At 48.2% G+C, this 12,949-nt stretch overlaps 1 protein-coding gene across 1 annotated transcript in view; it reads left to right on the top strand.

Moving 5' to 3' along the window:
- trim62.1 (tripartite motif containing 62, tandem duplicate 1) overlaps positions 1 to 11,696 on the top strand; it is a 42,224-nt gene extending 30,528 nt beyond the window's left edge. The window contains exons 4-6 of the mRNA XM_008289676.1: positions 2,132 to 2,388; positions 4,569 to 4,684; positions 8,970 to 11,696. Of these exons, the coding sequence (XP_008287898.1) occupies positions 2,132 to 2,388; positions 4,569 to 4,684; positions 8,970 to 9,520 (924 nt within the window). The 3' untranslated portion in view covers positions 9,521 to 11,696. The remainder of the gene's footprint in view (positions 1 to 2,131; positions 2,389 to 4,568; positions 4,685 to 8,969) is intronic.
- The last annotated feature ends 1,253 nt before the right edge of the window (positions 11,697 to 12,949 follow it).

Here is a 12,949-nt window from a genome sequence, read left to right as displayed (position 1 = left end):
TCACAGCCGTCATGTAGGGAGGACGCTTCTGTTTCTCCTGTTGTCGTGGCTGCATCGCTCACCTTCTGCACTGCTGGACCTGGGCTGTCAGAGCGAGCCGGGCCCGTCCGTTTCATCGACTGGAGGCCTTTCAGCTGCACCCGCTTCTCGTTGGAAATGAGCTGATCTCATTAGATTTACATCCATTTGCACAGAGTGCTCTGCCTGGAAGAGGGCCACGCTGCTGATGCTTTCAGGGAGCTGACGATGAAACGTCTCCCAGCATCTCCTGTTTGTTTTGTTAGATTGTAGGCTGTTATCTCATTTAGGAAGAGTTTCACATGTGCAGCAGTACTGCCTGAAACATGTCAGCCAACCCTCAGTGTTCCTCTTTAATGTCACCGAGCTTCGTCTTTGTTCCCGTTGTGAGATTGAGGAGGATTCGCTGCAGCAGCTCGCCTCTCATTTTACCTGAATGCAGCTGCTGTGCACTCCGATTCAGGTCTTTGGCTCGTGTGCGCTGAGGGAGGGTTTCCGTCAGAAGGATGGCATTGTGTCCTATTCACATCCCCACCAGGGGCTCTCCTGATAATCACATGCTTCCCTGAAAGGTAGCCGGCCGGCTGTCTCCAAAGGCTGCAAACAGCCTCTCAGTGCCATCGCAGCCTGCAGAGACGTCAGGGTGACTGATAGCCGGGCTGCTGCAGTCCTCCTCCACACCGCCAACCCCTAACTAGGTACAGTAGGACTTTAATGTCAGAGCGTCTCAGAAATATTCCTCCTGACATGTCTGTGAGGATCCTCAGTCATCCAGGTCGTGGTTATTCTGGTAGATTAATGATAGCAGCTGGACTTGCTTGAGTTCCCTGAAGACGTTTCACCAAGAACTCTCCCCAGGAAGATGAACCCACATCCACACCTAGCCACAAAGACCCTAACGAACCCCACTGTGGCAGGGGGAGCACTAACGACTCACATAACGAGGGGGAGGAGCAACAAACACCAGCTGAAACTCAGGTGTTAATGTCTTCTTCAGGATATCTGGAACTCCCAACCAGTCAGTCAGAGCTGATGGAGCCTCTTGGATGAAGGTGGAACGTCTTCAAGGAACTCAAGCAGGTCCAGCTGCTACCATTAATCTACGAGAAGTATTCCTCCCGACAGGTTCCCACCGTCACAGTGAGAGTACCTGTCCTCGGCTGTGAGAGACCAGGAGGAACAGGCCTGTGTTTGAAGGGGATTGATTAAATTTTCAGGCGAGCATAATTAAACCACAGATCACACTTCCTGAATGCAGCTCCTCTTGTAGAGATTAGAGGAGCGGGTGAAGTTCCCATCAGACAAAATATTCATCGAAGGCTCAGACAAACGGGTTTCATCTGAAGTTCTTGCTTGAATGACTGATTAGACTTCTCCTGTTTTGATGAGCATATGTGTGGATCTCTCTTTAATCTGTGTACAAACACCAGTTAAAGTTGGTGAGAATCTGAACAACGTGCTAAGTGTCCAGCCTCAGAGGCTTCAGACTGAAAGCTTTCTGCTCCTCTGTGCAGTTTTTGGGGTTTTCTCGTGGCCCCTTTGTTCCGTCTCTCCGGCGCTCAGACTGCGAACACTCAGATGATTAATTCTCTTTGATGTCCAGCTTCACATTTCTACTCTTGATCTACAAATCATTTTCTTCAACTCTTCCAGCGTGCTGTTGTCTGCAAACCGCTCGGTTCACGCCGCTCCGTTATCAGCAGACTTCCCACACAGGATGTCCTCTGTGACCCCTTCCCGGTCATCTTTTTGTGTTATTTCTGTTTCGCTGTGCTCTTGTTTTCTCCTCAGCACAACAGTGTAAAAGCTGCTTTGTTTGCTCCATGGAAGGTTGTACACACACTGCTCTGAGAGCCTCTTAAAATCAATACATGCACAAGTTGAATCAATGAATGACTGTTGATGTAATATTAACACAATTTGGAGCCCGTGTAAGGCCTCCAGTTATTGACCCTTGTCTAATTAAGAGTTAGGCTGTTGTGACTGAAACACTCAGCTAACGACAGCATCAAGTCTGTTTCACAGCCCTGTCACTGCATTTATAAGCCGCTGGGAGCTGCTGGAAGGGGTTTGCATCTTTATAAGTCCACCGTCTTGTGCTTGTCTTTTCCAGTCGTCTGCCAAGAGCCTGCGTGCCACCATCGGGGATGCGTTCGAGCGCCTCCACCGCTTCCTGCGCGAGCGTCAGAAGAGCATGCTGGAGGAGCTGGAGATGGACACGGCCCGCAAGCTGGCCGACATCGAGCACAAGATCCAGCGCTACAGCCAGCAGCTGCGCGACGTCAAGGAGGGCATCCAGATCCTGCAGGAGCGCCTCAACGAGACGGGCCGGCACGACTTCCTGGAGGGCGTAGCCGTCACATCTGAGAGGTGCTGAGAAAGTACCGTCGCTGCAATACAGTCAAGCGTTTGTTGTACCAGGGATTAGGTTCATGGCTGTGAAATCGTTCTGATGATACCACACTACATGCAGAATGTGTTTTTCTGCTCGTGCGACGGCTGCTGACGTTCAGGAGAAAGCACAGATTTGAGCAACAGCATCAGCTAATCCCCGAACAGATGGAGTATTAGTGCTGAAATAAACCAGCTGCAGTGTTTAATCTGGGAGGGGGACTTGAGGACGGTTTAATTGAACAGTTTAATATCTTAAAGCTTGATGAGGTTAAATGTGGAGACTGAGATTCAAACATCACAACGATTTAAGGGCAGAACTTCTTAAATGTAGAGTTTTGAAACTGTTCAGTACAAATTGTTTGGTATTTATTAAATAAAATGAGGGGAAGTGGCCGTTATAGTGTATGATAATAAATACTTTGTGTAGATTTTGTGGTCAAGGAGATTTAATAATGGAGTTTTTCATGCAGCTGGACAGCCGTGGGAGATAGATAGAGGAGCTAAAGGTAGTGTAGTAGCATTAAACGAAGGCACAACTCTTCCTTTCATCAGTGAATCATTTCAGCCTGGCAGGACGTCTGAATGGCTGCGAACACAATCAACTGTGGTGCAGGTTTGGATGCACAGGAGGGAAGTCATTTGCACAAAAGCAGGTTTTCTAAAGGCTCAAGTAGTGATAAAGGTTTGGTTTCAGTTTCTTTTCCTCGCTATAGAAACGTGTTGTCATAGCACTAAGTAGACAGCACAAACCCTGGAGGTTGCTCAGAGAGCTGCATCCAGCCTGGAAGGAGGAGGAGACGCTGATTTTAGTCTCATCATGCTGCTCTGACCACAACACAGGGATCGACTTGTAGGAAACGCTGATGCCTTCAAACAAGGACTCGCTGATGGAGAATAAAGGGAATCTTAATAGTTCTCAGCTCAGTTGAACACCTTCGGCTGATGTGTGACGGGCGGGTCAGACAGAACTCAGTCACATCAGATGGATGTCATTCACAGGAAGGAATCAAAGGGATGTGGGCTTCACAAGACCAGCGGTTCCCAAACTTTTGGAGCCACGACCCCCAAGATAACATCAGTTTGTGTTTGTGACCCCCCAGTTTGAATTTCTAATATCTCATGATTAAAAACTTTTTTGTTCATGAATTAAACATGAATGTGGCAGCCCTAATACACATTTATCTGATAAATGTAGGCTTTTTATTTTTTATTTTTTTTACCATGATCTTGCGACCCCCTGAAATTATCTTGGGACCCTCATGGGGGTCCCGACCCCCAGTTTGAGAGCCACTGCACTAGAGGATATCGTAGCTGCTCCAGTGACACCTCTCTAGGACTCTTTCTCCTTCACTGTGTGGCCCATCTTCTCTGTGGTGGTGTCATTATGGTATCTGGTACCAGCAGAGCCTGAAGTCACAGGAAGCAGCCGTCAGAGCGTCTCCAGCTTCTTCAGCTTCTGACTGAGACGGCACACGTGGGTGAATTAAAGTCACAAGAGCAGTTTAAATCAAATCCTTCAGATTCTAGAAAGTGGTCATGACTTAGAAAATACAAGTGATAAATGCCAGTGGAGGACCCTCAGACCACATCTCCTCTGGCTTCATGTCAGATCAGGAGGAGAGAAACATGACTTCTGCTCGCTCGTCTTTCCTCAGACCCGTAATGTTGAACCATTCTGCCAGTAGGAGTCCCTTTTTATGGGGTGGCTATAAAAAAAGCACAATTTTAAGATATTAAAACTATTCTTTTATTAACACCTGGATGTGTAAAAAGGATTTTTTATTTCTTTAATCCCTTCAAAACCCTGAATAATGACCACAGGAGAACTGTAGGAAAGCTCCACGAGGGTTTCAATGTCTCGCCTGAACTCTGAACTTCGTGAGTGATTTATGTGGAGGCTTATATTGAATCATATTGTAATGGTGCTGGAGCTGAACTTTGTTCTGCCCTTTCTCGCTGATAACATTCATCACTGTGGCTCCAGATCCGCGAAGCAGTTTGTCAGCTGTTTAATGTCAATACAGGCACATTTCAGATGAGCAAATCAGATTAATTTTGCGCTGTATCGACATCGTGGGCTGAACAAGAGGCAGCATTATTTGACAAAAAGCAGCAAATTGGATTTGGACTGTTATTGATCTGTTTTTCTGTCCCAGGATTAAAGGGAAGATACACGAGACCAACCTGACGTATGAAGACTTCCCGACATCCAAGTACATGGGGCCCTTACAGTACACCATATGGAAATCGCTCTTCCAGGACATTTCTCCAGGTATGTGGCTGTAATGACGTAATAATGGGATGGACGTCACTCAGACTGGTTTCACAGCATCCAGGATCCAGTCTAAAGCTGGACAGGCCTTAAAGGACCAGTCACACGGGTAGAAGAATATGTTTTCTAGCTCTCTAGCCCCGAGTCAGGTGATCACATCAATACCACTCCCATGTCCTTCTCTTCATAATAATAATAACAATAATAATAATAATAATAATAATAAAGTTTATTTTGAGAGCACTTTCAACACACGTTGCAAAGTGCTTTCCAATAAAATAAATTTAAAACTGAAATAAAACAAGCACACAAAACAGAACAAGAAGCTAAAACATCACTTAAAACTTCAATAAAATCAGGAAAAGCTCTCAGATAAAAATGTGTTTTAAGGAGTGACTTAAAAGAGAGCACAGCTAGAAGATGGTGAGCTCAGCTTATCAGGAAGACTTGTCTGAGAGCAACTAAACCCACCTAGGAGGACCTCCAAAGCTCTGGTTTACCTGTTAAACCATGTTTGTTCGATTCATCACAAACTGTGTGAAAGCAGCTCTTTGATTTGTGGCTCTTTGTTTCCCTGTTTATGGGGTTTGTGCCGAGATAATAATCCACAAATCACTGTTTAAACAAACAGGATGTAACATGTAAATCTGGACGGTGAAGGTGGTGTCCCTGGACAGAGCCGTGCTAGCTGCCCTGTTAGCAGCCTTTATGCTAAATTAACCATCTTGTAGAATAGAATAATTTATTGATCCCTCATTGGGGGAAGTGTACACCCCTCAGCAGCATCCAAACTTATAGAAACAAGTACAAGAAAAGAACAATGATGAAGTAATATGCATCCTGGTGTCGGCACACAGCCGGTCCAAGGCCCACCGAGTCCGGCTGGGCGGTCCACATGCTGGGTGAATGTGGGGAGAGCGGTAGAGAGCGCTGTATGATGATGATTGATGATTATATTATAGCTTCAGCTTTATATTTAATGTGCAGGTAAGACAGTGGTGTCCATCTTCTCATCCAGCCCTCGGCACTGAGTGACTACGTCCACCAAACTCTCACATTTGAACTGATTCGTTTCTCTAATTCTCCTTCAGTAACTGACTGTGAGGCTCACAAACATGGAGAACAGGAACCAGTCCTGCATTAATATTACTGCTTCTGTGCTTCTCTCTCTGTGATCGGACCTGGAGGCTGGCGCTGCCCTTCAGTGTCAGACGGTCCTGAGAGGAGCTCTGCTTCCTCGGCCCTGCAGCTATCACTCACTCACAGGAGATTATTTAAAATAATGTGCTGAGGATTTTTTCTGCTCCCTCAATCAATTCTCCCATTTCAGCCGGCTGCCGGCTGAGGGAGGCCAGCCGCTTCCTTGGCCTCCCTTGACTGGCTGCCAAATGGAACAATTGGTTACGATCCATCACCAGCACTTGCCAGAGACGCAACAAAGACATTCCTCCCATCATCCCTCATCCCTCGCTGTCACTGACGGGTTAGCGAGAATAACTACCAGACGCTGGGCTGTTTTTATTTCCCCCTCTCGTGTTCAGCAGAAAGAATGGAGTCTCCACTGATGCCTGCATGTTCCTGCACATGGCACCGAGCGGCTCTCGGCTTATGAAAGTTTAATGACTGGATTGTAACAAACACTGGAGATGTCATTGAGTGGAGAAGGCATTGTCCTGTCCACTGGACGCCCGCCAGACGCTTCACCTCCGTTTATCCCAGCTGATAGAACCACAGAGAAGATGCCTTCCCTCCTTCCTCAGTCTGCACCGTGTGAAGCAGAGCAAAGGGAACAAGCTGGTATTGTTCAGCCTGATGACTGAATGCTTGCAGATCCTCCCTGAAACCACATAGCTGCACCAGGAGACAGCCTCCTGCGGGCCTGGAGCCTGGAGCTGAGGCTGCTCCTCCCTCCCTCGCTGTAATTACTGCTCCGCTCTATTGTTTGCACTCTGTACACGGTCTGATGTTGCTCAGATTCACAGAGCAGTTGACTTTGAAGGCTGGAGTTTATGGATGAAGGTAGAAACAGATCATGAAGAATAAACCACGCTGCACTCGGTCACACACGTCGTTCGACTCGGTTTCATTTTCCTGAAATGAGACTTGAGCTGCAGTTATAAGAACAGTTCATCAGTCATGTGGTACCACGGGGTTCTGATCGCCTCCTCCACCTCCGGCACCGGTCATAGGTGGAGATATATCTGTAATGTTGTTCATCTCAAATGGTGAAATCAAGACCTCCTCTCTCATCTCTGGTGGACTCTGTAATCTGAATGATTCGTCCTTTATCTGTCCATTTGGTTTCTAACGTGTCCGGTCCAGCATCGTAGCAGAACCATGATCTGCTGCTGTGTTGTGCTGAACAGATTTGCTTTGCCAGAGGGGAGCTTTATGAATATAATGCTCCTCTTGATAGTCTGATTTTTATTTATTTATTCATGTATTCATTCTATTTTATTTCATTCATTTGTTTTGAATGCTTGCTTACTACTGAGTTAATACTGCTGGAGCTGATGGAGGGAAAAGAAAAGTGAACAGTTTACAGAAGTGAGAAGGAGAGTGAGAGGAAACCAAAGATACCACCATCTGTAGACTGTACTGACACTCAGCAGAAAACATCTGACGGAGCTGATGATCATCCAGAGGACCTGTAAGAGATGAAGAAGCTGAGAAAACCTGAACCTCAACCATCTATCTGTCCATTTGGCCCGTTAGCAGAACAGGACCGGACAGCTGACAGTCTGCTGTACTAAAATAGTTCACAGAATCCAGCAGGAGTGTTGTTCACTGAGTTATCACATTTTTATTTCCCATCATAGTTGTTTTAGATTCATACATTAGATTACAGAGGGAGAGTCCTGTCCTGTGGATGAACAACCTCAGCAGGTCATCAGGTTGTTCAGTGGATCATTGGCTCCCCACTCCCACACCTAGAGGAGGTCTGCTGGAGTCGTCTCCTCCGACCCGGGCCACCCAGGACTCTCTGTTCACCACCGTCCCTCTGACAGAGTCACCAACAGACTAAAACACAGCTTTTTCCTCCTGGCTATGAAGAGACTGCTGCAGGAACCACAACACTCCCAGTTACAGACTATTACAGAGTATTTATTTTAGATTTTATATTTTATTGCTGGGCTCGGTGGTTAGCACCGTGGCCTCACAGCTGGAAGGTCGCCGGTTCATGTCCCGGTGAGGACACCCGGGATCTTCCTGCGTGGAGTCTCCATGTTCTCCCCGTGCAGCGTGGGTTCTCTCCGGGTTCTCCGGCTTCCTCCCACAGTCCAGAAACATGCTGAGGTTAATTGGTGATTGTAAATTGTCCGTAGGTGTGAATGTGAGTGTGCTTGGTTGTCTGTCTCTAAGTGTAGCCCTGTGATAGACTGGTTACCTGTCCAGGTGAACCTGCCTTCACCCTGAGTCAGCTGGGATAGGCTCCGCCCCCCATGGCCCTGGTGAGGATTAAGGTGTAGAGATGATGGATGGATGGACATTAAAGGATTCTGATTCTGACATACACACACACACATGCATCACCACCTGATGGATGGACTAAATTAGGACCAGATGTAGGGTTACCATCCTTTGCCTTCTGATTTTTAAGGTTATTCTTGGAGAACCTGCCACCGTTGGTCAGTGGATTTAGTCTCAGTCGGTCTAACCCCAGACTGACTCCATGATGTGGAGGTCGGGGTTCTGTGGGCCTCACATCTGCTGCAGGCCTGCTGGTTCTTCTTGTTGCTCTTTGGGGTCGTCATCATGCTGCAGAAGTGGTTTCAGACTGATCAGATGTCTTTCCTTCTGCTATTTTCTGACAGATAAAAATCTAAACACCTAAACGTAGAACTGTGTTTAAAAACCTGGAGGATGCAACCAGAACGTGTCTCTCCTTCAGTCCGTGCTTCATAACCAGACGGCGTCCTTTAACTCGCCGTCTGTGGTGAAGGCAGCGGAGCTTTAGGGGTTCGCTCCATCACCCTGACCGTGGCGCTCCTATAAACTCATGGATGTATTTACTCACTGCCTCAGGATGAAACTGTTTACACAGCAGCTGCATGATGAAGAGGAACGAGGTGCTGAGAGTGACACCGCTGTTCTTACGGTTCTGTTGGGCTAAGCTGAGTCATAACACATTGATTTGTTTTGCTGCTTACTTATGTGTGTGTGCTGTCCTGACCCGACTGACCTGCTCGTCTCTCTGCAGCGTTAAATCTAAAAGTAAAGTAAATGCTGACTCTCTGCACTAAAACGCTGTCTTCCTTCGTCTGCTTTTCATTTTCCTCTCCAGTGCCAGCAGCGTTGACCCTCGACCCCATCACGGCCCACCAAAGACTGATCCTCTCAGACGACTGCACCATCGTGGCCTACGGGAATCTCCACCCGCAGCCTCTGCAGGACTCCCCTCGCCGCTTCGACGTGGAGGTGTCGGTTCTGGGCGCGGAGGGCCTCATGTCGGGCGTTCACTACTGGGAGGTGATGGTGTCGGAGAAGACGCAGTGGATGATCGGCGTGGCCAATGAGACGGTGAGCCGCAAGGGCAGCATCCAGATCCAGCCCAGCCGCGGCTTCTACTGCATCGTCATGCACGACGGGAACCAGTACAGCGCCTGCACCGAGCCCTGGACCCGCCTCAACGTTAAGAGCAAGCTGGAGAAGGTGGGGGTGTACCTGGACTACCCCAAAGGCCTGCTCATCTTCTACAACGCAGACGACATGTCCTGGCTCTACACCTACCGGGAGAAATTCCCCGCCAAGGTCTTCCCGTACTTCAGCCCCGGCCAGAGTCACGCCAACGGCAAGAATGTGCAGCCGCTGCGAATCAACACTGTACGCCTTTAAGAGCTGCACAGCGACGGTCGCGATCGACCCGACAGACGAGTCCGTCGTAGGTGAAATCAAAGGACTTGTGTGTTTCAACAGATGTTCCAGAAATCAGTTTAAGATGTTTAATAGGGTGTTTGACATGTTTCTTTCCTTCAGTTCGGTGTTAGGAATCGTGCTTGGTGTTGCTCTTACAACTCGCGCTGTTATTTTCTTTTTGACTTGAAGCGACCATTCAATACCGGCCTGCACTTGAGCCTCATTCTGCATCTTCAGTGAAAAGATGACGCTGAATGGAGACGGAGGGGACCCCTGGGCTTCTCCAGGGTCTGTGGCAGAAATGGGAAACAAAATTAAAGGTGATCCTCCCTCCTACGGTGACTGTCAGAGGCCCACCTTGCACACTCCCAGGGCCGTCGCTGTCTGGTCAGACAGGATGTCCCCTCTCTCTCCATCCAGACCAGTGGACATGAAGACCAGCCACTCGTGTCCTCGTGCTGTCCTGTTTGGCTTCGCTTCGTTTGTGGAATGTGATTGACGACACTCGGCTCCTATTTTGGCTTTGGGTCGGCCAGCGGTCCACCCTGAACTCGTCGAGTCTGTCGGCACTTTTTACTTCTCACTGAGACCACGGTCTTACGTCCTCCTGCAGGTCACGTGTGTCCGTCTTCATCGACGCGAGGAAAGCTCCCGTTCTACGTGCACCAGCCGTCGTTCACATCACGTAAACTGAATGAGTCGTACATGGGCTGGCCGTCCCTACCCGCTGCCCAGAGGGTGAGGATGTGCAGAAGTATGCTGCTAGTGGTGGAGAGAGGACTTCATGTTTGTATATAATGTATTAAGGGTAGAAAGGAATCAGTCTCTCATCATGCTGGCTCATGCTTAAGTTTCCACTCTTTCCCTTAAAGCCACTGGTGTGCTGGCCCTCAGCATTCCAACACATTCCTGCTTCCAGTCATGATTTTTGTCTTAATATCAAAAGAATATGAAATCACACGGAGCAGATAATCGTCTGCTCTGTTTGTAGCTCCTCAGACGTGAAAATCTGGTGAGTTTAAGATCAGCTACTTCTCAAAAATGCTACAGAGACCAGCTGTTGTCTCTTTTTTAAATCGTATCGTTTGTGTAATGAAATGATCAGATCTAACGGGGATGGATGGCTGAACACTAAAATGGCATTTTCTGCAACTGGCGTTCCCCAGACTGCTGCTGCTGCTGCGGCGTTACGTAACGATAAAATCACTGGTAATTCCTCCGAGGCTCAGTCATGTTCATGTCTTCGCCCCCACGTGCCTCAAGTGCTCCAGTTTATCACTCGTCGTACACAAGTCCTGCAAAATCTGCTCTAAGAGGCGCTTGTCGCTCAGCCAAGTCCAGCATACTGAGAGACGTGTCTGGGGACGTGCACGGGTGTGTTGGTGTGGCCTGATTCAGCTGTGATGTTAAATCCAGCTTTGGTTGTGGCTGATAAAGCCCCTCTGAACACAGCCATGCAGCAGCCAGACGTGTTTATTGGAGATCACGTTGGGATCAGGTGGGACAGAAATCTACAAATGAACAAGCAAAAAAAGAGAAAAATCACTGAGACCTTCCTTTGCCACTTCATCTCTGCATTTGTCTGTGTGTCGTCTGTGTCGTCCTTTTTAAAGAAAACCGGGGCAGTGCCCTCGTCTCTGTAGGAAGTGGTTCCGGTATGTGCAGTATGACGCAAACTGGGGTCAGACGGAGAGCATCTGCAGAGTGGTGGTTTTAACTTGCACAGATCTGCAGGGACCTGTGAGTTGTTCAGAACCTACCTGGATAACGCTGCTCAGTAACACCTGGTTACACACATCACATACATCAGTAATTTATTCAGTAATGTGTGAGATTAGGAGGAGTAACACCGTGTAGACAATCAGGACGGCGGTCTGGCGCTCCATGCAGGTTCACACAACGTCTGGCCCCAGTTTGGTCTGATTCATTAAGACTTTATGTTTGAATATTAAGAAGGAGATTATTGTGAGGTGGTGTCGGGTTCTGGTGGTGGTGATTATAATGATGATGACTATGACACTTTTAATGATTATTATGATGATTGTGTCTTCTGATGATGGCCGCTCCATCGTTGTGTGAACACACTCCAGTGTGCTTTTGCTGCTGGAGGTTTGTGTGAAATGTTTTAATGTACAATAAATGACTGCAAAAATCAGCACGGCCTCGCTGACGTTGTCTTTGATTGGATCGACGCTGGCGCTGTAGAGATTCTGGGCTGCAGGTGGATCAGTGGTTAGCATCGTGGCCTCACAGCTAGAAGGTCGCCGGTTGGCGTCCCGGTGAGGACACCCGGGATCTTTCTGCGTGGAGTCTCCATGTTCTCCCCGTGCAGCGTGGGTTCTCTCCGGGTTCTCCGGCTTCCTCCCACAGTCCACAAACATGCTGAGGTTAATTGGTGATTGTAAATTGTCCGTAGGTGTGAATGTGAGTGTGCTTGGTTGTCTGTCTCTAAGTGTAGCCCTGTGATAGACTGGTTACCTGTCCAGGTGAACCTGCCTTCACCCTGAGTCAGCTGGGATAGGCTCCGCCCCCCATGACCCTGGTGAGGATTAAGGTGTAGAGATGATGGATGGACCTTTTACTGTTACAGTTGAGCCTGATGGGAATATTAGTTGTCACTGAACAGATTTAAAATTGGTTCTCATGGTGGCTTCATCCTTTGGGAACCACAAAGTTGTACAAAATCTAAGAACAATTCATCCAGTACTCGCTGAGATGTTCCAGTCAGTCCTGGACCGGTTTCCATCCATGGATGTCAGCGCAGCTTAAAACCATCTGAGTCGATAAAAATCACTCGTTGTTCAAGTGCTCATAACAAGAGGTCACCAGTTAACTTTGTTCTGAAGCATCCCGGGCCGACACAGTGGAGGACATAAACCACAGCCGGGTACAGTACCGGTCCAGGTTTAACGTGTCGGTCTGCAGGCAGAACATGATCTGTGGAAACAAGAACATCAACATATTCTAAACCCTCCAGATGAGACGTACCTGGGAGGAAGATGAATCTCATTTGAAATGCAGGAAAACTTTGCCTGTGCTTGTCAGTACCTGCTCCAGCTCCGTTCGCTTCGTGCCAGACATTTTAGTTGAGATGTGCCAAACTCTGGGTTCTGCTGAGCCATCCAGCAGGGAGGTGGGAGGCCGCGCTCTCTTTTTCATTACCGCTCCCTATTCTGGCAGCGCCGAGGCTCGAGTGTGTGACATGATGAATAAAAAAGACGTCTGCTGGGGTTCAGTGTTCCCTCACGGCGGGTGAGCCGCAGCCTTCAATAGGCCCGGCTCATTTGCCATCTGTGACGCGTCTGAATGGAGGGTTGTTAGACTGCAGAGACGAAGCTGTCACGCAGTTTCACATCATGGAAATCATGACAGAAAGTGAACATCTGAGTCCTGCTCTCCCTCAGAAAC

The sequence above is a fragment of the Stegastes partitus genome, unplaced genomic scaffold, assembly GCF_000690725.1.
Source record: "Stegastes partitus isolate 25-593 unplaced genomic scaffold, Stegastes_partitus-1.0.2 Scaffold14, whole genome shotgun sequence".
In the NCBI taxonomy this organism is placed as follows: Eukaryota; Metazoa; Chordata; class Actinopteri; family Pomacentridae; genus Stegastes; species Stegastes partitus.
Note: the sequence above shows the minus strand (reverse complement) of the source record. Positions and strands in the feature narration are given on the sequence as shown.